The sequence below is a fragment of the Polypterus senegalus genome, chromosome 14, assembly GCF_016835505.1.
Source record: "Polypterus senegalus isolate Bchr_013 chromosome 14, ASM1683550v1, whole genome shotgun sequence".
NCBI lineage: Eukaryota > Metazoa > Chordata > Cladistia > Polypteriformes > Polypteridae > Polypterus > Polypterus senegalus.
The window spans coordinates 870121-893420 of NC_053167.1; the positions used below are offsets into that span (position 1 = coordinate 870121).

At 39.5% G+C, this 23300-nt stretch overlaps 1 protein-coding gene across 3 annotated transcripts in view; it reads right to left on the reverse strand.

Moving 5' to 3' along the window:
• src (v-src avian sarcoma (Schmidt-Ruppin A-2) viral oncogene homolog) overlaps positions 1-23300 on the reverse strand; it is a 166977-nt gene that overhangs the window by 1200 nt on the left and 142477 nt on the right. For all 3 annotated transcript variants that reach the window (XM_039734532.1, XM_039734534.1, XM_039734533.1), the window contains 7 exons: positions 22633-22736; positions 21024-21173; positions 17572-17727; positions 15027-15206; positions 9999-10075; positions 9606-9759; positions 7441-7572 (listed from right to left, as the gene is read on the reverse strand). In XM_039734532.1, coding sequence (XP_039590466.1) covers positions 7441-7572; positions 9606-9759; positions 9999-10075; positions 15027-15206; positions 17572-17727; positions 21024-21173; positions 22633-22736 — 953 coding nt within the window. The remainder of the gene's footprint in view (positions 1-7440; positions 7573-9605; positions 9760-9998; positions 10076-15026; positions 15207-17571; positions 17728-21023; positions 21174-22632; positions 22737-23300) is intronic.

The window sequence follows — 23300 nt, forward strand, 5'->3', positions numbered from 1 at the left end:
GTACCAGCATGCAGTACTGGCATTCGAAGTATGGCCACTTTCTCATAACCTCTTGGTACTATAATGCCATACAGTATCTGTTAAATCGGCAGCTGTTTCCTGGGAATTGCAGCGAAGGGGGAAAAACTCCCAACCCCTCAGGCCTTCTACCAAAACTCTTAAAAATCTCCTGGCTAATATATGAATGAAAGGGGACATAATAAACCATCCAATACAGAAAAATATATTCTTGAAATCGGTAATCTCTACGTATTAGAAAAGTATCATAAGCACAGGAGAAAAGTAAATACTAGATTTTACTAAGCATTAAGATGTCTGTAGTACTAGGGTGTTGTACCGTGTTAGCCATTATGAATGTAGAGAAAGTCAAGCAAAATTACCCTTTTATTGGCTAACTAAAAAGATTACAATATGCAAGTTTTCGAGGCATCTCAGGCCCCTTCTTCAGGCAAGATGTAATGATTAGAAGGGGCCAGAGTCGCCTCGAAAACTTGCATATTGTAATCTTTTTAGTTAGCCAATAAAAAGGGTCATTTTGCTTGACTTTTCTCTATAAGCATTAAGATGTAAGAGTTACAATTAAAAAGACTTATGCCTGCATATTTTCTGTTATTCTGTATGAGCCAGAAACCACCAAAAGTTCATAAGTCAAAGGTTAGACGTGCAGGAGAGCTGGAAAAGGATGGGCCCCTCGCTTAGAGAGGGGATGTGAACTCTTTGGTTTAACATTATAGTAGCAAGCGGCAAGCTAGTAGGGAATACAGGTTGGCCTTGTCAGACAGACATGATGGACAGAAATAATAGTGGAATTAATTAGGGGCAGAACTAAAGCAGGGGAACGTTAGGAGTCAGATGAGGAGGAATAATGTCTTGTATGATTTAAATTGTAATAAAAGTAGAGCTACCCATGGCTGCTCACTCATTGCATTTGTAGTGGGTCTGTATGTGCGCCATACAATAAATCCTAATTCTGCTGGGTGTCCTGAGACTCCAAGTGCCTTCATTGGGGCAGAGGATGCCCGCGCCAGTCTGCTTCTACACCAAATGACTACTACTGGGTTTCCAATGTAAAATTGTATGTATAGGGTGGTCCAGATCTAATTATGCAAGTTTTAATGCAATGCAGGAAAACAATGCAAGACAAAAGAATTGTTCGAAATATCTTGTAATAAACAAAAATGGACTTGAATTAATTCACTGATTTTCCATGTAATGTCCTACTTGTCCTCCATTCAGTTGTGAATTCTCTATGTAATAAACTTATTAAGTTATAGCGTAATGAAAATTGCATAATTAGATCTGGACCACCCTGATCCCACAAAACACCTGGAGTACTGTGTCTAGGCGCAGCCAGGGTGTTGAAGGGGTCCGGTTTGGTGGACTCAGGATTGGGTCACTGCTTTTTGCAGATGATGTTGTCCTGTTTGCTTCATCAGGCTGTGGATCTTCAGCTCTCTCTGGGTCGGTTTGCAGCTGAGTGTGAAGCGGCTGGGATGAGAATCAGCACCTCCAAATCCAAGACCATGGTCCTCAGCTGGAAAAGGGTGGAGTACCCACTCAGGGTTGGTGGAGAGATCCTGCCCCAAGTGGAGGAGTTCAACTATCTTGGGGTCTTGTTCACGAGTGAGGGAAGAATGGAGCGTGAGATCGACAGGCGGATCGGTGCGGCATCCGCAGTCATGCGGGCTCTGCATCCGTCTGTCATGGTGAAAAAGGAGCTGAGCCGTAAGGCAAAGCTCTCAATTTACCACTCGATCTACGTTCCTACCCTCACCTATGGTCATGAGCTATGGGTTGTGACCGAAAGAATGAGATCGCGAATACAAGCGGCTGAAATGAGTTTCCTCCGCAGGGTGTCTGGGCTTTCCCTTAAAGATAGGGTGAGAAGCTCAGTCGTCCGGGATGAGCTCAGAGTAGAGCTGCTGCTCCTCCGCATCGAGAGGAGTCAGATGAGGTGGCTCGGGCATCTGATCAGGTCATATACTAATATTGTAACGAGCAGTGTAATAAGGCAACAACTCAGAGGTACTGGAGTTTTCTACATTTTACTTGAGAATCTTCATTCTGTAACAGACGGCCCCCTGTCTTATTATATGGGTTATCAGTTCATCTCCTGCTACTCACGTTCCTTTTTCCTCCATACAACAAACACTCCTGCTTACTGTCTCTTGACTCTCTACTCAAAACTTCCTTCTGTCGCACCTTCTTTTTTCTCCATATTTATTCTGTGCACCCCTTACAGAACAGGAGCCCTTCACCCAGTCCCATTATTTACAGAAATCATTCCACCCTTTCTGCTCTCCAACAGTGCATTACATGCTCCCTACACGTCCCAATATATTACAAAACATAAGAAAATTACAATACAGGAGAACATTAACATTAATACAGAACAACATCACCGTAAGTGGTATTCCATTTTCAATAGGTTTTTCAATTTTGTCGGCATCACGCTTTATAATCGTTCACTGTTGTTCTTTCTAATCCATAAACTGAAGCAATACTTGAAGTACTTTTGCCATTTTATAAATGTTTAATAATTTCAGCTTTTTGTGACAATTCCAACACCATCCACTTATGTTTATCAGCCATAACAATGTATAGTAGATTAATTATAATAGAAGAGAAAAGCTACAAAATGCTATTAAAACTGGAGCTACGTCAACCGAAACTGTAGTGCTAGCAGAAGGGAGAGTTGTTCCAATGTGTAGCGCTCCCAGCGTACCGCTCGGCAGTAGTACTAACAGTAATAGGCAGGCACTGGCGTGCACTTTTTTTTTTTGCCTCTGATGGTTAACAGAGACTGACAGGTAATTGAGCGACGGATAATCAAGCTTTTACTGTTTATAATCATTACAAAAGGCGCTGTCGATTTTTATTCATTTAAATCAACAGCTGTCGTGCAGAGCCAGATGAAATTCTCAAATGAGAATACATGCCTGGGGACAACCCGTTAAAAAGTGTGTGGTAAACAGCGACGAAATTCTGCTCTGCAACGGCTACACGCCTAGAGGGCTTCTTCATAAAACAATCAGCCCCGAATTTCTCCAGTCCGTGCATTTTAAGCCACCACTGGGGTATCATCGAGAGAGCAAAAGAGGCTGAAGAAAGGACTTGACGATGAGAGAAATTAAGAAGCTAAAACTGCTGTTATCCATTCAGTAGCACAAGGTAACTGAAGCTTTATAATTTATTTGCATGTTTTAATGAATGCTGTGAGAGAAGAAAAAAAAAAAAAAAACCCTTGGCTGGATACGTTTTAGACGTGCTTCTGTCTGCTATGATACCTTTCTGTCATTTTGATTATTGCATTACTATATGTCATAACAGAGAACAGAGTTTAGGTAAGCATTGTGGTCTATATACTACGAGTTGTGGCAGAAAAGTAATGAGACTGATTTTTTATTTACCAAAGTTTTTATTTTTTTCAAACATCAATGTTATCCCCTTCAAAGTAGTTCCCTTGGGCAGCTACACACCGATGGAGACGTTGTTCCCACTGTTGGTAGCAACGCTGGAAGTCTTCAACCGGTATGGTCTTCAGCATGTCCGTTACACTCTTTTGGATGTTTTCTAAAGTCCCAAAATGACGTCCTTTGAGGACATTTTTCAGTTTAGGAAAAAGGAAAAAGTCACACGGACTGAGGTCAGGTGAATAAGGGGGCTGGTCAAAAATTCTGTTATGGAGAGGACAGTTTTTCGGCACCATTTTGGCACAGAACTTTCGCATGTGCAAATGTTCAGTCAAAATTTGATGAATGGTAAATCTGTTCAAATTTAATTGTTCACTCAACATTCTTAATGTTAAACGACGGTCTGATCTCACAAGAGTGTTCACACGTTCGATGTTTTCATTGGTTTTCGAAGTTGAAGTCCTCCCTGAACGGTGTTCATCTTCAACGTGTTTTCTGCCTTCCAAAAATGATTTGTGCCAGTGAAAAACTTGAGCTCGGGATAAAGAATGTTCCCCATAGGCCTGTTTTAACTTTTCAAACGTCACACTTGCCGTTTAATGGCACAACGTTGCTCCAAATTCCGATGTTCCATTTTGCGTGACGCACAACCAAAAACACAACTTCGCTAATAGCAGTCACACAAATCACGTAGTTAACGGAAGGAGTTGAAACTCGCACTGAGCTATGGGAGGGGACTGATACACGTGCTCTATCAATGACAACAGCGCAGCGTTGCCAGTCTTATTACTTTTCTGCCACACCTCGTATGTGTTTAAATGCCATATGCTGGCATGGCATGTTTGCATTTTCAGTTAGTCAGTAATGTTAACTTCTTCCATTTAGACATGCAGTCAGAAGGGATGCTGTGCAGCCTTGTTGTTCATCTACTGGTGTCATCTGGCAGATTTGTTGTTTCGGGTGCTTTGAGTACTGAAATTTGCATCTCTTATGGCTCCTCGTTATCAGCTCTCATAACACCATTTGCCACACCATTAATTTGGAACACATATTTTACAACTCATATTTTAACGAACATAGCTGCCTGTTTTTTTTCAAGCTTACATTGGCTCCTAAACTATCGTCATAACGCTGAGCAACAGAGAGCACACACAGCACCTGCGACAATGTATCATTCACGTCTGATGTCTTCAAGTACCAATGTATAACCCTGGTGTACACAAAGTTTTTTCCCCATGTTTATTTTTAATATGCATAATGTGCTCTCTGCACAAGCAATGCATATATGTTGAATGCGGGGTCTCTTTAGGAGACTTGTCAACTGTAGATGGTTCATCGTAATCAGAAACTTGGACTGTTGGACTCTCTGTTGGACCAGGCTAACAAGATCACCGTCCCTACTTTAAGTGCCCTCTTCATGCGGCATTGGATTATTTCAGAAATGTGACGCCTTTTTCAGGCAATATTCACTCATGGTGGTCTCCAGACCTTTATATTATATGAGGGGGAGTCAAGCTAAAGTTAGAAAATGGCATTTATTAGAAAGTGGAACAAACTTTAACAAAACTGATCACGTCATTTCTCAGTTTTAGCTTCTTAATTTCTCTCATCGTCAAGTCCTTTCTTCAGCCTCTTTTGCTCTCTCGATGATACCCCAGTGGTGGCTTAAAATGCACGGACTGGAGAAATTGGGGGCTGGTTGTTTTATGAAGGAGCCATCTAGGTTTGTAGCCGTTGCAGAGCAGAATTTCGTCGCAGTTTACCACACACTTTTTAACGGGTTGTCCCCAGGCATGTATTCTCATTTGAGAATTTCATCTGGCCCTGCACGCCAGCTGTTGATTAAATGGATAAAAATCTACAGCACCTTTTGTAATGATCATAAACAGTAAAAGCTTGATTATCCGTCACTCCATGTACTTGCACCAGCTACTTGGATTCCAGCAGAATAAAAGGTTTGGTCTCGTCCTCGCAACCACTTGTGCACCGCTTTCTTCATGTCGTCATCTATTTTGAATCGACAACCACCCAGATGTTTTTTTAGCCGGTCCAAAAAGGTGGAAATCACCCGGTGCCAAATCTGGCGAATAAGGAGGATGTGTCAATACCTCAAACTTCAGTTTCTCCAGACAAGCCCTGGTGTTCTTAGCAGTGTGTTTCATTGTCTTGCAGCAAAAGGACAGATGGAGACAGCAGTCCCTGCCCGTGGGATTGAATAGCACACTTCACATTGGTCTCCAGAAAGTCACAGTAATTTGCACCAGTGACTGGAATACCCCACAGCATGTCATGTTTGACAATAACTTGGGTACGCGAGTGGTTTGTGAGGACAAGACCAAACCTTTCATTCTGCTGGAATCCATGCAAGTGCATGGAGAAGGACGGAGACTACATTGAGAAATGACGTGATCAGTCTTGTTAATGTTCGTTCCATTTCCTAATAAATCCCATTTGTTAACTTTTGCTTGACTTCCCGTCGTACGTCTGGCTTCAGCAAGACTTCCCAAGAGCAAATGCTTCTATTTAAGAAAATCCAGATTCCATTTTATAAGGCAGAATAATAGGGAAAGCCACTGTAAAGCTGCTGGCTTTTTAATCTCAGGAATACCCTGTTGCAACATGTGGTAGGAACAGATATGGAGGACATTTTACAGAAGAACACGTGCCTCTTGTGTAACACAGAGAATCCAAGATCTGCTGATCAGTGAGTCAGTCACATGAGATTTTCCACTTCTCCCCTGCATTCCTGTACATCGTCTGAACGGACAGGTGGCACGCGCTAAATAGTCAGTTATTGCTAAAGAGACAACGTTTCTGTTGACTGGTCTAATTGCAAATGCAGATTCATAAGACACTTGGTGGTCTTAAACAAAGCACATAAACATAAGGGCTTCAGAAAGTGCTCATCCTGTCTAAAGCTAAACAACAAACCACATCAGTCTACAGGGCTACATGGGAATTCCATCTGTTATGGAATTATTTTTCAGTATTATGTTACTAATTCATAAACCTGTTACGTACCTGCAGTCACTGCAGATGCCATATAAAAAATATGAACACACTTGAGCTGCTGTGATGTTAGCCCTCTGCATAGCTCACAGTCTCATTCTTAGATGCTGTTATAATGTTTGTTATAATATGAAGTTTAAGGTCACTGTCTCTGTGCACACTGTTATGGATTCATTCATACAGGCAGACCAAGTATGATATACAGGAGCGCAGGACTACATAGCCAAAGACAACTGGAGGATTGTATAGTCAGCCTAAAAGACAGCATAGGATACTTCTGTCCTCTGTCAGCACAAAATCTTCTTTCCTTGTTGGGAGAATGAGAACTGCAAGTAGGCATTGTGCTATTCCTGTATTTTTTGGAGGTGGAGTTTTTTTGTTTGGAGACCAGAGAAAGAGCCTGCATGTGGTGCAACCAGTATATAAAGATGGACCTACTGCCAATATATTTTGAAGCCTATGGATGGATGATGTCATCTGTCCGGAAAAACCTTTCAGCGCAGTGACGAAAATGGCAGACTCAATAGATCAAGATCATACCTTGATATAGTCTTCCTTTCGTCTGTTATACCGTGTAAAATCATCATTAAAGAAAGCTAAGTATAATTCTCTCATGTGATTCTTTGTTGTACTGCTGTAATCACTATGGGATGGATATCGCCTTTTAATATCATATCTCTATCTTTTCGGTTACTTAACATGCCGCAATTTAAAAGAACTTATTCCAACAAGGGAGCTTTTGCTTCTAAAGGAAACAGATGCTCCAGTTCATTTACTGAGTCTCCCATCATACCAATATGGAAATTCAGTTGTTTGTTTCTATATGTCATTCTTTTAATAAGCAATAATTGAGCTTTTGAACTGAAGACAGGATTTGTGGACAGTTTATTTTTTTCATTTTTGGGTGAAGTATTTGTCTAACAGAAAATCTGATCCCTCGTCTCCACCACCTTCTCCCTCACGTCATTTTCGGATGGTGCTGCAGTTGTAACACAAACGTCTTGCAGATTAAACTTACCTGGATAGGGTACTCTTCCCTTGGTTGCAAGTTCAGTCAGTAAAATTCCAAACGACCAGACATCTGACTTAATAGTAAAGCGGCCATACAAAGCGGCCTCAGGGGCTGTCCACTTAATCGGAAATTTTGCTCCTAGATGGTTAAAAAAAAAAAAAAAAAAAGAAAAACAGAGGAAAAAGGTCAGACACCCAGGACCAATAACATTGGCTACATTCACATTAATACTTTCCAGCCACTTCCACCTTAATAAAAATGAATTGACGCTCAATAATCTTGGCTGTACAAGGCTCGTGGAGCTGATTGAGTGTGTCTGTGCTTCATCAGTTGGAGTTTTCTTCTCATTTTAACATGTTTTCATTTTAACCACACTAACCAGTAAATAAGTATAAAAAGGGGCACAAGTATGTAGCAGTCAGTCTCTTTGGTAAACAGATGAGGGGTAGGGCAGGCCATTACCTAATTTAATAATTACTAATAATATATTAAGGTCTTGTAAACAGAAGAGTAAAAGAGGGGAAGGAATGGAGTGCGGAGAATATGGAAGTGGAAAGTGAGGGAACTTTGTCCTGACAGCCTGGATGGATGAACATTTCGTTCCATTTGTCTTTCAGTGAATGAATGCTGTCTATTGGCTTGGATTGAGAAAAGATGAAGACCACAACACTGGGATTAAAGAGATGGGGGGGGTGTATATGAACACTTTCATATCAACACGTTCACTGGAAGTTGTAATAACTTTCATTTTTAACATGGAGTACAATATGGGCGATATAAAATGAGAACTGAGGACATGGCGTTGAAGAGTGATAAACGAACCCCACTGCACTTGCTTCACACCTCAGGTTCCTCGAAAATGTTCAGGAATTTCAACAAACTTGAAGAAACATAGTGAAGTCAGTGGGGAAGGAGAAACTGAACTAGTTTTAAGTGAATTATAATGGTACAATGGTCTTTCAAGCGTCCCCGAGGGCATGGAAGTGTCTGCTTACTATGCTGGACCAATTATTGTGCCCAAAAATGTGATCTGAGCTATGAGGCAGCAGTGCTAACTTTTGTACCACCGTGCCTCCTTGAGATAAAATTATTACACTCCGAGTCCACAATAGTCTCTGTGTCTCCCGAACTCCTATCGCTACGACTAACACACACCCAGCAGGGCTTGTGATCCAAAGATTTCGTGTTACATACTCTGGGGGCTGTCTGTGTCACTACCTGATCTGTGCTACAAAGCAAGGAGTTTAACATACTTAACCCATTGTGAAGACACAACGTACAAGGCATCTACATAATATTGTCATTATCATGCGCTAATCTACCCTCACAAGAAAATACTGCATATTTTACAGACATGTGGTGTGCAAATCTGACTTAAATACCGATTGGGTAGTGACATCACCATCCAACATGGGTGCTGCAGCTTGGTCATTCTGGCCTGGCAAAGTATCATGGGGCACTGGAGGGGAGAAAGTTCATCTAAACCAACCACACCATAAATTTTCAGGGAAATGTTTGGGAAACCTAGCAAATAATCTGCAAAAAAACGCTTGTGTTGAAATGTGGAACATATTGTATAGAATAGCTATAAAATTTATAATGTCCTTTCCAGGCATATGATTTATCAATTTGTAAGCACTGATGGAAAAAATCATATTTAAAAATGCAGTAAAACTATTTGTTGCCTATGGGGAAACATGTGGCAAAAGTTTGCAGTTGCTTGAATGTTTCTGGTTTAAACACAAAGTGATTGCAATGTCTTGTGTGACTCACTTAGATATTTATTTTCTACAGTGCTATAGGCTAAGCCATATCCCTGTTATTATATTAAATAACTCACATTTTTACAATAATCATATTATTCTGTGATTTTCAAATAAGGGAGAGAGATGTTTCAGGGTAACGTGGTGTCGGAGAGTTAGCACAGTAAGAATTTCACTGTACTCTGTATGCGTGACAATAATGACCCTAAAAACGTATACTGTAATCAGATCAAAATCTGTTTGGGCTTACTGCATGCTAAACCTAATTTGTGTGTTTCTTTTATATAAATGATGGATGGTTTATTACTTTTTGTTATTGCTTTGCAGCTGGAAGCTTGCGATACTGCTCTGAGTGTCATACACACATTCATTTAATATCTTGTTGACCGCGTCTGGCAATGTACTCACCCTGTCTGGCAGTGTACTCATTGTCTTCGATTAATCGTGCTAAGCCAAAATCTGCCACTTTACAAACTAGATTATCGCCAACTAAGATGTTGGCTGCTCTAAGGTCCCGATGAACATAATTCATTCTCTCCACATAGGCCATTCCTGCAGCAATCTGAAAAAACAGTTTAAACAAAGTTATGAATGACAGATACATATTGATCATATCTTACCCTTTTGATTTTTATGGTTATTTTCTTAATAATGGGATGTGTGAGGGTCTGCCCTATGAAAGGTGCTATGAATAATAAAAGATGCAAGGATTTTACCATCTAAGAAATTGAATAAAAACAAACCACACTAGTTTATTGTTATTCTGCTATTGTCTGCAACAAATTGCAAGCATTTACACACCTGGGAGGCCATATCCACCAACTGAGGTAGTCGAAGCATCCTCCCCATGTCCCCTTTAAGGAAATCCAAAAGGCTACCTGTAAAGGAAGCAAGATTTAATGGTTTAAGAGAGCTCCTCTAGACACAGTAGACATTGCAGTCCTAAAATATCGATGTACTGTATATGGCAAGCTCAATGTCCATAAACAAACCAACAGGGCCACCCTGACACACTTACTCATTACTGCCAATTGGAATCTGCAGTTTCTTGATAAAAATAAACACAATCACTTATAGAATATACAGGCTTCATATAGAGCAAAGGTGTCATTTTTTTATTCAGGGACAAAAAAAATTGCAACAATGTTACAACAAACAGCTACTGCCAGATTTTCTTTACAAACAAGACACACGGGTACCTTTCTGCTCATCACAATCGTATGTATATTCTGCCTTGTACTGTGTATCTGTTAAAACTGCCAACCCTCTTTATCAGCTACTCTCTTCTTAGTTAGGAATGCTACCAGTTGCCACGGGACCGATATTAGCATTAAAGGATAAGTTCAGTGTTTTTTAATTCAAAGTTATTTACTGTATATGTATTTGCCGCTTAGGCCTTTTCTATTAAGTTAGAAAAAAAAAAAAATACATAGCCAGCTCTGGTGTTTTATAATGGAAGCCATTTGGCCAGCTGGAAAACTAAAGCCTAAAAATGTATGGGATATGTCCTCCCTCATGCGGCAAACGTTTTGATATGAGGACATGCCTTCCATGTTTCCGACATGTGTGTGATAACAAACACAATCTGGAAATAATCCTTTTATTTCATATTCATGGTACTATTTTTTTTTGAGGTAAGGATACATTTTCTTTTTGTTCGTGTGATGAGTTCACATATAAATATGGAAATAAAATCAACACAATACCAAGAATGTGGCTGGAGTAGTTTAGTAGGATATTGCCCTTAGAAATAAAACCACACAGCCGAAGGTGAAAGATTGTTGCAGTGGAAGAGAATCTCTGCTACTGCCACAATTTCATACTATTTGCATTTTTTGTGTTTGAAAATGACATGTACAGTGGGTACAGAAAGTATTCAGACCCCCTTCAATTTTTCACTCTTTGTTATATCACAGCCATTTGCTAAAATCATTTAAATTATTTTTTTCCTCATTAATGTACACACAGCACCCCATATTGACAGACAAAAAAAAGAATTTTTGAAATTGTTGCAGATTTATTAACTGAAATATCACATGGTCCTAAGCATTCAGACCCTTTGCTCAGTATTTAGTAGAAGCACCCTTTTGAGCTAATACAGCCATGAGTCTTCTTGGGAAAGATGCAACAAGTTTTTCACACCTGGATTTGGGGATCCTCTGCCATTCGTCCTTGCAGATCCTCTCCAGTTCTGTCAAGTTGGATGGTAAACGTTGGTGGACAGCCATTTGTTGGTCTCTCCAGAGATGCTCAATTGGGTTTAAGTCAGGGCTCTGGCTGGGCCATTCAAGAACAGTCACAGAGTTGTTGTGAAGCCACTCCTTCGTTATTTTAGCTGTGTGCTTAGGGTCATTGTCTTGTTGGAAGGTAAACCTTCGGCCCAGTCTGAGGTCCTTAGCACTCTGGAGAAGGTTTTTGTCCAGGATATCCCTGTACTTGGTCGCATTCATCTTTCCCTCGATTGCAACCAGTGGTCCTGTCCCTGCAGCTGAAAAACACCCCCACAGCATGATGCTGCCACCGCCATGCTTCACTGTAGGGGACTGTATTGGACAAGTGATGAGCAGTGCCTGGTTGTCTCCACACATACTGTTTAGAATTAAGGCCAAAAAGTTCAATCTTGGTCTCATCAGACCAGAGAATCTTATTTCTCACCATCTCAGAGTCCTTCAGGTGTCTTTTAGCAAACTCCAAGATAGAACTTTTTGGCCTTAATTCTAAGCTGGAATGTGTGGAGACAACCAGGCACTGCTCATCACTTGTCCAATACAGTCCCCTACAGTGAAGCATGGTGGTGGCAGCATCATGCTGTGGGGGTGTTTTTCAGCTGCAGGGACAGGACCACTGGTTGCAATCGAGGGAAAGATGAATGCGCCAAGTACAGGGATATCCTGGACAAAAACCTTCTCCAGAGTGCTAAGGACCTCAGACTGGGCCGAAGGTTTACCTTCCAACAAGACAACGACCCTAAGCACACAGCTAAAATAACGAAGGAGTGGCTTCACAACAACTCTGTGACTGTTCTTGAATGGCACAGACAGAGCCCTGACTTAAACTCAATTGAGCATCTCTGGAGAGACCAACAAATGGCTGTCCACCAACGTTTACCATCCAACTTGACAGAACTGGAGAGGATCTGCAAGGAGGAATGGCAGAGGATCCCCAAATCCAGGTGTGAAAAACTTGTTGCTTTCCCAAGACGACTCCTGGCTGTATTAGCTCAAAAGGGTGCTTCTACTAAATACTGAGCAAAGGGTCTGAATGCTTAGGACCATGTGATATTTCAGTTTTTCTTTTTTAATAAATCTGCAACAATTTCAAAAATTCTTTTTTTTGTCTGTCAATATGGGGTGCTGTGTGTACATTAATGAGGGAAAAAATTAATTTAAATGATTTTAGCAAATGGCTGTGATATAACAAAGAGTGAAAAATTGAAGGGGGTCTGAATACTTTCCGTACCCACTGTATAAGATATTTTATAAGGTGTGTGCAATCTCAAGACGCAGATCAATGCTGAATAGCTTTCTTGGCTTGAAAAATGGAAGTTTGTTCAGTAAATCCTTGAGTAACTAAGTGCCTCATGACATCCAATATAATACACCAGGACAGGCTACATTTTTAATTTATATAAAACACATTATTGGATGGCAAATGCATATTAGCCATATATAAATGAAAGACCTGTGTGTGTATGTGTATCAGCATTTCTCAACCTTTACGTATTTGCGACCCGAGTTTTCATAACAGTTTTAATTGCCCCCCTAACGTTTTTTGAAAGGAGCCCACTAATACCAATTTGTTCTTTTTTAATTAATGATATATCATAGATGCATATTTTATTAAACCTACTTAACTTTTATCGACATTTATCTAACTCTATATTTATTTTTCTCGTATCAGAATGTAGTTTAAGTTAATTTGTTTTGGTTTAAATTGATGTATTTTTCATATTTTCGATTCTTGTTTTCACATCTTCGCACCCCCCTAGAGGGGCCCGCCCCACAGTTTGAGAACCATTGGTGTGTATGGAGCAGTCCGCTCTGCTCACACTCAACCACAGCCACAAAATAGTGTATGCATGTACTTTTAAATGTTGTCTGTGCTTGCTCGCACCTCACTTCTCACTACGAAATGCCTGTGTGCATCAAACACCTCCGCACAACAATGACGTTGTGCTAATGACACAGATGAAGGGACACAACGTCAAGACGAAGCAAATGCCGCAGCTCAGCAACGTGCAACTGAAACACCTCAGCAACGGAGGGCAAGGCTTGAAGTTTTCATCAAAAACCTGGTCTATCTGGAGGTATTTTCTCGAGATACACATTAATAGGACTCATATGCCAGGGATACGGCTAAGATGTGGTATCATCAGGGTCTTCTCAAGAAAGCACGTGGGGCAGCAAGCACAGATGGTCCGTGTCCTCTGCACTAATATACAATATTTGTGAAGAAGTAACTTTGACTTGAAAAATATTATTCTTTAAGTGAAAAAAAATGACATCAATACATAAAGGTGAGTGTGAGGGGCAGTCCGGATAGTGGCGAGAATTTGCAAGTAAAACGTACATCGATTTACACCTGAATTCACATGCGTCATGATCAGATGGTAATTGACCACATTACAATAAAGCGGTGTAAATGCGTTGGTGAAGGATCACATCGACCACATTTGGACTTGATTAGAAACAAAGAGTGATAACATTTAACATGAGAGGAAATGCAAACGTGTTTTCTCTCCACATACAACAATCAAGTAAGGCCAAAAAGACAACAGAATAGTCGAATGGTGGCAGCAGTCAGGTAAGTCACAGAAAAGTGGCCAGTCCTGACACCTGTGCAGCCTTAAAAAGTGAGCAGAGTAACAGCATTAGCATGTGTGAAGTTGCGATAGCATCTTTGGCATCATGCTAAAACACTAAAGTATTTAATGGCAGTATATTACATCACCTTCTTTTCATTTCTTCTTGCTGGGTTACCGTGAGTGGCCAGTTTCCATTCTAACTACAGGTTAGTAGCTGTGGTGTGGTGTGCTGCATAGATAAATGTGAGACCGGTGATGCATTTTTAATCCCAGTGTAAATGTAAATTATATACAAATACAACAAATATATGAAATGCATGTTAAAGGGGTCCCTTGAGAAAACTAACGGCCATCATGTGGATATGTAATAAGTTTGGAATATTGATGAGGAAATCTGCTTGTAATCAAGAACACAGGTTTTGAGGCTGACATCCCTGAAATAGAAGGAGCACCACCACTGAATCAAACCACTGAGGAAGGAGAGTATACGTTTTTAATCTAATAATAACAGTATTATATGCGCTTAAAATGATCCTTGACCAAGTCTTTAAACAGACTTGTATTAAACATACGGCCACCAGATGTCGGCCCTAACAGGTTAGAATCTAAAGTGTGGGGCATGGGTCCCAAAACTAATGGAGCTGACTTAAGACTTAGTGGAGTCCCTCAGTTAGTGGTCATGGATGTAAAATCTTTGCAAGCAGTCATTTGTAATGAGTTTGGAGAAGGGTGTCTGGTATTTGTGGGTGCATCCTGCACTACTAGATGGCTCCAGAAAAGAACTCCAAGGTTGACAAAAAAAATCTACCAAATCTTGAGTAAACAGAATAGTTAGGTCTTGGTATGTTCTACATTGAGGTCTCCGGGTTCATTTTAAAACAATAATCAAATCAAGACATTACAAACCAGTAAACGCTGGAGCTACTCAGGGAGTCAAAAACCTCAAACAAACAACTAGGACGGTTAGACTGCTAAAGTTATCATTATTATTATTATTTTTTTAATTGTAAGCAAACCTCTCTGACCTTGGCTCATGTACTCTGTGACAATATAAATAGGCTCCTCAGAGACGACAGCATAAAGCTGAACAAGTTTCTCATGACGTAGCTTCTTCATCACTTGGGCTTCTTGGAGAAAAGCCTCAGGTGACATAGTGCCAGGCTTTAGAGTCTTGATGGCTACACGCGTTGTTCCATTCCAGGTCCCTGTGTGTGAATAATAGAAAATAAATAAATAAAATAATTATTTCAATGCCTTTTCAGGGTGACAGAGAAGTAATATCTGTTTGTAATAATTACACAAATTTTCTAAGGAAGTCGCCATGAAGACCTACTACCTCATAAAACTGCCAACATACTAGCTGTGCTACCCAAAATCTAAGTAATCAACATAAACCTCATTGTTAACGTTTGCTGTGCACCACCTATTGAAATGTAATTTGCAATTCATGTCGTAATAAAATTTATTGCATACATCATTCCAACAGATGGCACATCACAAACATTTATAGTTATAAAACTAGCAATAAAATCTGTTGTAATGGCAAATGCAATGCAAATATCTCCATTATATACCATTTGGTATGGGATTCGTAAAAGCGGTCTTAATTATCTGTGATCTATTAGAATGCCAAATGCACTGCACATTATTGCTACAAAATGTTTGGGATGTGCTATCTGTTAGATTGACAGAGACATAGCAACCTGGAGGACACACAAACACATAGAGACTTAGCCTTCTATTAAGGTGGATATTTTCTCTTATAATTGGGGCTCAAACTTATTTAGCTTTTTTTTTTAAAAATAAACACGCAAGACTTGTGTCAAGAAATCACAGTAAACTCTATCAATCCTCTACTTTTGTCTCAATATTACCAAGAGTTTAGACAATTCATGCTAGTACTCCTGAAGAGGTTTTCCGCAATATGAAACCTAAGATTACGTCTTTACTTACTAACTCCAACTACTTTTGAAAACCCAGCCATCATTTCCAATGAGCCTCTTCTTGGCCATTGACGCTATTTATGACAGCCTTATATAAAATCATTGTTCACTGAGACAGTATTAACCAACAATTGACTACAATGACAAAATTGGACAAAGACTCCCTCACAGCATAAACACTGCACGGGACTTGTTGTAAAATTCAAACAAATATCTGATTGACATGGACAGCTGTATGAATTACCATTTTAGGTCATTCATTACTTTTGAACGGATTAAATTTGAAGTTGAACTGAGGTGTTCTAAAACTTTTGACAGGTTCCATAAATGAAGTCTAAGGCCTTGTTCACACGGGCGTTAAAATCGAGCGTTTTTGCGTTCGTAGCGTCCGGTGAGCACGGATCAAGCGCCGAGTGTTTTCTACACGTAGGAGTCAATGAGAGTGTTCACACGGGCTTTGGTGACGTGCGTTTGTCCGGCAGCTCGTTTATACGGCATCAAAAAAACGTTGCATGAAGCTTTTTCTTGGCGTTCAAAACCCAACGAACGCAAGGAAACCGCTTCTAGTTCGTTTTCTGAGCGTTTATTTTACGCTTCGGAGGACCGGATATTTTTATGTTTTCATATACAACATATATATTTTCATATTGCTTATTTTATTGTCTCACGTAATTTGTAAACCATGAACCTATTAATTTATGTTCTAATATAATATTTGATAACGATTATGTAGGGGGGGGGCATTTCAGTGCATAACACCGGTGTAAGCGCACACTCGACTACTGTTTCCTTACCTCAATGTGACAAGTAGTCTCTCTTCGGGGCTAACACCAAGTCGCATATTGGTTGATCGGCGTGCAATGTGGCATTGCACCAGCTGCAGCAGACAATCAAAAGTGGAAACCAACATCCGCCAGTAATTTAAAAACTTGAGCAGAAATTTTCGCATTTCTTCATAAAGCACAAAAAAACTTCCTTTAACCCGACATTGTGCAGTCAGAGGATGAACCCAGTAGCGGCGATTTTTCTCTCCCTACGTCGCCATATTCCGAGTATTTTTTAAAACAAGAAGATTAATATCTAACATAGCAAAATGGTCCATATTGAAAGGAGGCACCTCAAATAAAACGACAAGGGCTTTCATATCCAGTTCCCGACACTGCCTCCACAGGTTAACACACAAACTACAATTTGGGCTGCAGGCTGACGTTAGACAGAGACAAACGAACGCCGGTGTAGAATCGATCGCCACCACAAAATGCAACATAAACGTCTAGGACGTTCAGAGCAAGTTCGTTTATCCAAAAACTTAACGCCCGTGTGAACAAGGCCTAAATCTGAAACTGGAAAGGCATGCAATCTGTTTGTCACTTTCATACTTTCATAACAAAAATACCAGAATAGCATACTACATTGTCTGAATAGCAACTAATAGGCACTGTGCTTAAGTAATATACTCAATGCATTTGATAAAGAGTACACAATGTGTTATTAAAATAATATCTACTGTTCATTAATATCTTTATTTCCCAGATTTTGTACTCTGTCGATCAGTTTGACATCGACATTTGACACCGAAGATTATACATTTCACAGCTCAAAAACTATTCTGGGTGGCATGTCTTACCCATCCACACTTCGCCAAAGCATCCTTGCCCCAACTTGACTTCGAGACGCAATGACTCCCTCGGAATCTCCCAAGCGTCCTTTGCCAATCCCTGCGTCTGAGGCTTTAGTGTAGGGCATCCATCTGTCAAACAATGACAGAGACCATCTGCATGTTCTAAAAGAAGAGACAAAAAATGGAGAGATTAGATAAACAAAGCATAGGACACCTCCTGCAGCTGAACCATAGCTAAAGGAATCGTAATTATTAAATATGACAAAAGTCTGACAGATTACACAAAGTCTGCACTGCCTGACTGCAGCCAAAGGAAGCTGAACTACCGTGAATGGTTTAGTGGTGTGGTAGCTCTTCCTGCACCCACCTTTACTGATGTTGCTGTTCAATGAGTTAAACAACTGGTGTCAGTGTTCTGTGTGAATACAGAGAAGGAGTGAAGACATTCAACATGTTGCAGAATAATGGCCAGCACTGCAACACACACCGTATGAGAAGGTAATAGGTGCATTGAAAGGACCGCCGAGAAGACTGTGAGGAGACCAAGTGACTCACTGAGAAGCCTTGAACAAGTCAGTTATCTTGCCAGTAGTTTGACTGAAAGCTTTTATAGTTGAAACAATTGGATTTTATGATTTTTTTTTTTAACCTGTAAAAAGCCTTGATAGGACGCTAGTTTCTAATCTTGCAACATTTTCCTAAAACAAGTCTTAAATTTCCAGTGCACAAAACTGCAGCACTATAGAGAAGTACTACATAATGCAGAGTTTATTTGTGATGAGTAAGCTCTTTGTCTTTCTTAGCAAAGAATGCTGACATTTTCACTGAACATGAGGGAAACTGCCAGTGCACAGTCAAATCTGACCTCGAGAAACACCTTAGGTTGGAGTGCACAATACTGAGGCGATATATAAAAATGAAGATCATGGTTGATATTTTCTTATCCCGCCAGTGCTTCAGCTTTGTAAAAGAAAAGCACATGGGGATGATGTGCGTAATAAAGACTGTGATCTTTCAGCCTTTGACACTTCCGAGCAGGATGCATTAATCTTTATTTTCTGGTCAATGTTTCATACAATGAGTTTATTTAATTTTATACTTTTGCTGTTTGGGGCACCCATCTGTTGAATCTTCCCAAGTTGGTAGTTTCTATGTCAAATAAAAGACACTTGTTTTCATATTTACCCAACATTTACAGTAAATATCGACTTCCAGACTTTTACATATGTAAGCACCCCTGAACATGATTTGACTACTTTCAGCGTGACTTCTGTACATGTCCTGTAGGAGCCAACCAAATTTAGGTCTATCAGACAAAATAACTGAGAAACGAACAAGTTTGGATGAAATCTGGCACCATTATTAGCAATGGGAGTGGACATAATAGCTTAAAACCAATATCATAAATAAAAAAAAAATCAGACGCTTTCACTGGATACCAGGACAATACATTTGTATATACTTTTCAGACTCAAAGTTATTTAAAAAAAAAATAAATGCATTACCGATTAACGTAATTAACAGATGCCTCGAAGGTCCATTTCACATACACAACTGTTCTTGTGATTTTCAGTCATAGGCTTATTTACACGATCTTAGGGAGGGAGTCATGTTGCAACGGTTGGTGCGGCGTCTGACGTCATCACAACACACTAGTCACTAACCATTACTTTTCTTTCTCGGGGTTTCTAAGGTGGTGTCCTGTGACACTGACAGCTGTTCAAATTACTCTGCAGCCATGTTTGCTTTTGGAGGAGATGTGGATGACCCAACAATTATTTTGACCCGATGCATCAAATCTCCTTAATGAACGACTGAAATGAAGCGTAATTGACTAAACGATAAAACACTAATGTCTGTATGTGTCCTGTCCTGCAGAGCAATTTGATTGGCCAGTTTGGCTCTGGCGCGATTGGCCCGTTTTGGCTCTGGCGCGATTGGCAAGCTTTGGCCCTGGCGCGATTGGCAAGCTTTGGCCCTGGCGCGATTGGCAAGCTTTGGCCCTGGCGAAGCATTCAAAAGAGGAAGTGAGAGTGTGAGACACACAAGGAGGAATAAAAATGTTGGAGGTACGCCAAGAGTCGCCTTTAAAGACAAGAAATATAAAAGTGGAAAGACGAGGCGCCTCGAAATGTCAGAGTTTGAGAAGCAGGCTTTATGGGAATGCACTTGAAAGAAGGAGCGCCACTCAAGACACACTCAGATACAGAGGAAAGGTGCTGAAGATACAACACAGGGTAAGCCTTAGGAGATATTTTAAAAAGCATTCTATTACCTGTCTTTGCCAGGTATCTTGGCTAGTTAATACTAAATAACCATAAAAATAACGACTAATGAATGACATTTACAATTTGTAGAATGCGTGGGAAGGGTGGGAATTAGCAAACAACATTTGGGAAGCTTTTTGGCCTTGGAAGACCTGAAGTTTGGTTGTCTTCTCCTCCCTAGTCATCTGACCACAGCTTGGGACTCTGACTTTTGCCAATATAACTATTATACAGTTTACAGTAATTTAAGTTATGCAAAACTGTTAGGATCTCATTCATCTTTACTGTACTTATTATTTGTATTATCTTATTTTATTTATTTGTATGTATATATCTGTTGTAATTGTAATTTCTTCTTTTTACTTTCCTCTGAGGTACACTTTATAGCATGTAAATGTGTTATATACTTAAATGATGCTGATTTTGTGACATATTGGTTTGCTACTTGGCACTTTTCACCTCCATTATGTCACCTTTACGCTGTCCACAACCACCCTTTGATTAACCCTACTTGACTACAACGTTTCCCTGTTGCTGTTAAAAGTAAATATTAGTCTGTTTAGACCTGCCATGTTTCTAATTCTACTTAAACTGCAGCATAATTAGGGAAGAATATAACTTTTTTTTTTCCTCCCCCAACAAGATAAAAATCTTACATTTTACCCAATATAATGAAACACTGCTTACTACTTTACTACTTAAACAAAAGTCCAGGAGAAAGTCACATGCTGGAAATACCATATTTTGTGACCTATAAATATTTCATCCATCTAACCTGGACAGCATTGAACTTTTCAAAATGTAAAGAGATGCTTTAAGGCTGCATTTCATCATGTCGTAAAATTCTTCTGTGGTAAAACTTTCAGCCTTGTGGAGACTTTCAATAATGAATCTCAACAGTTCTTTTTTCCAGGGATTAAGTTTCACATTTCTGCAAAAGACATTACACAGCAGTCTACGTGAACCAGGGTTGCCAAATGGAATATATTCTTTTAACGGTCATTAAACACTGATTTATATACGGAAAGCTGGATGTCTGTCTGTATATCACTCACTTTGAATAATGATAAATGTCAATGTAAAGGACAAGGTGGCCCAAAGTGAGTGAATTTAGAAGGAGTCCTTCCACTGGGCAGTCCCTGTTGTTCTTGTAGATATTCAGCTTGTCAAAGCTTCCCCCTCGGTACTTACTGCGGTAGTAGGTCACGAGCTGCTGTAGGTTACTGAACTGCGTGCGAGATGTAATGTAAAATCCACCACTGTCCAGTTTGCGGATTTTGTAATGCTTCACATTGAGTCCTCTTGTGTTATCATAGTCAAGGACAGAGAGACAGTAGGCACCTGGGCAAGACAGAAGAAAGAAAATGTGAAAAACCCGATGACGGCGCAACATAATCCAAGGAAAGAAAGATTCCATATGTGACTCTAAATATTAGCAGTACCACCAAAAGCAATGATCATGAAGACAGAGATGATAATAATAATAATAATAATAATAAACAAAATAAAAAGTATTTGCTTTGAGCAAGATACTTTCCCCAAACTAGTGATTAAAAAAAAACACTATGCTGTAGAAGTACTGGTTGCCTGTGGTTAGGCCACTTTCTGCACTGGAAAAGTTATTTTATATGCACATTGTGTATAAACGTGATTGTGTAAATACATACACATACATGTGTAAACATTTTATATTGATTTAAAGTATATAAATAATATATTAATTACGTGCAGACAACTGATAGAAATACAGCTTTCACTAATGGATCAATCTCATGGTCTCAATAAAAAAAAAATGTAACCTCGGCAAAAAGTTAACTTCATCATGAAAAAAGTTATAGAAACCCACAATAATGTTTTTCGCATTCAATACCCAATTATACTTGATTTCTCTTTTATTCTCTGTTCAGTGCTCAGTCCATAACAGGCAATTTTTTCTATTCTTTTATTAGATGACAATACCAATAACAGATAAACATTTCTCTCTTTTACTGTAACCAAAATACCCATTTCATCATATCTGTATTAATTCTAAGAAGTTCATTTTTCACTGGAAGTTACCAAAGTTTCCAATAACACCACAAATGCAGGAGGTGAAACACATTGCAGTTTCAAATGTCAGTTTCATTATTCTAAAAGGGTGGGCAATGTGATAAAGAGGTGATGTTGCGGAACAAATTTTTGGTCGTATAGTTGTCACACAAGTACAGCTTTAAAAAAAAAAAAAAAAATAGAAAAAAAAAAAATTAATGTGTTTGTGTACACAATTATTATTATCATCCCAGTCCTTAAAGTACATATGCTGTAACAGGTAATGAACGGTGCCCATATTGAGCGATGCCTGGAAAGCTGAAATGGCATTGGGAGTTCAATTTTTCTGTTTAAACTTGTTTATAAAATGGTCAGTTAGGGAATGCTGCATTTTCTCTCCTCTGATGTGTATCTTTAAAGCATTTTATTCTTCTTAATAACATTATTTTTAAGGACAAGAGAAAATAATTTGCTAGCACTTCCTAAAAGATAACTGCTCCTACCACATCATGAAGTTTACCCACTTAAACAGATCAATAATAAGCAGTGAGAGGAAAATAAAAAAACAATCACTAAACTGGCAGCATTGTGGCAGCACTTCAGACACGGATTAGCTCCAGAGTGGGTTGCATTTTTAAACGTCAATCTCCCAGTAGCCCTGCAGCTGCTGTTTATATTGACTGGCGATTCTGAAATGGCTTCCACTTCAATGATATGTGCACCATGATGGGCTGAATTGACACTGAAGTGTCATTAATACCTGTGACCTTACCTTTAGTAGTTTCACTCTCTCGGACAAGGAAAGTGCCTCTCCGGTTTTCCACATTAAGAAGTAGCCTCTCTGACTCCCGACGTGTAATTTTCCCAAAGTACCATCTAAATAAAAGAACAAGACACATTTTTTTTTTTTTTTTTGGTAATACTATGAACAAGTAGAAATTGTAATAGTAATCGATAGTAATCACACCACTAGGCCAGGTAAAACTGAAAGTTTCTTAACAGGTACATTTTTAATATAAAGAGTAGTCCAATCAGGTACATTAACTAAGGCAGGTGTCGACTTATAATGACATATAGTAGTGTCTTCACGCAGCTGCTGGCCGCTACACAAACAAATTCAGCACTACAATCAGCTGATGCTGGTACATCGCCTTCATTTTAGATCTCCAGATCACTCGCATCAAAATCAGAGAGTGTGACAAGTGAGACTCTGATTCAGCAATAATAAGCAAAACGTCATCTACAGAGTATCTCGCTTTGCTCTCACCCAGATCTGCCCTTTAGGTCCAGAGATTGGCATGTGCATGAAGACAGCCTCGGCGGTCAGCTCTACCACACATTTCTGAAAAAATATTTAGCCCTCAAGAAATTAAATTAAATATATAAATTAATATCGTGGAAACACATTTATAAAAGGTCATTCTTGTTTCCACTAAAGAA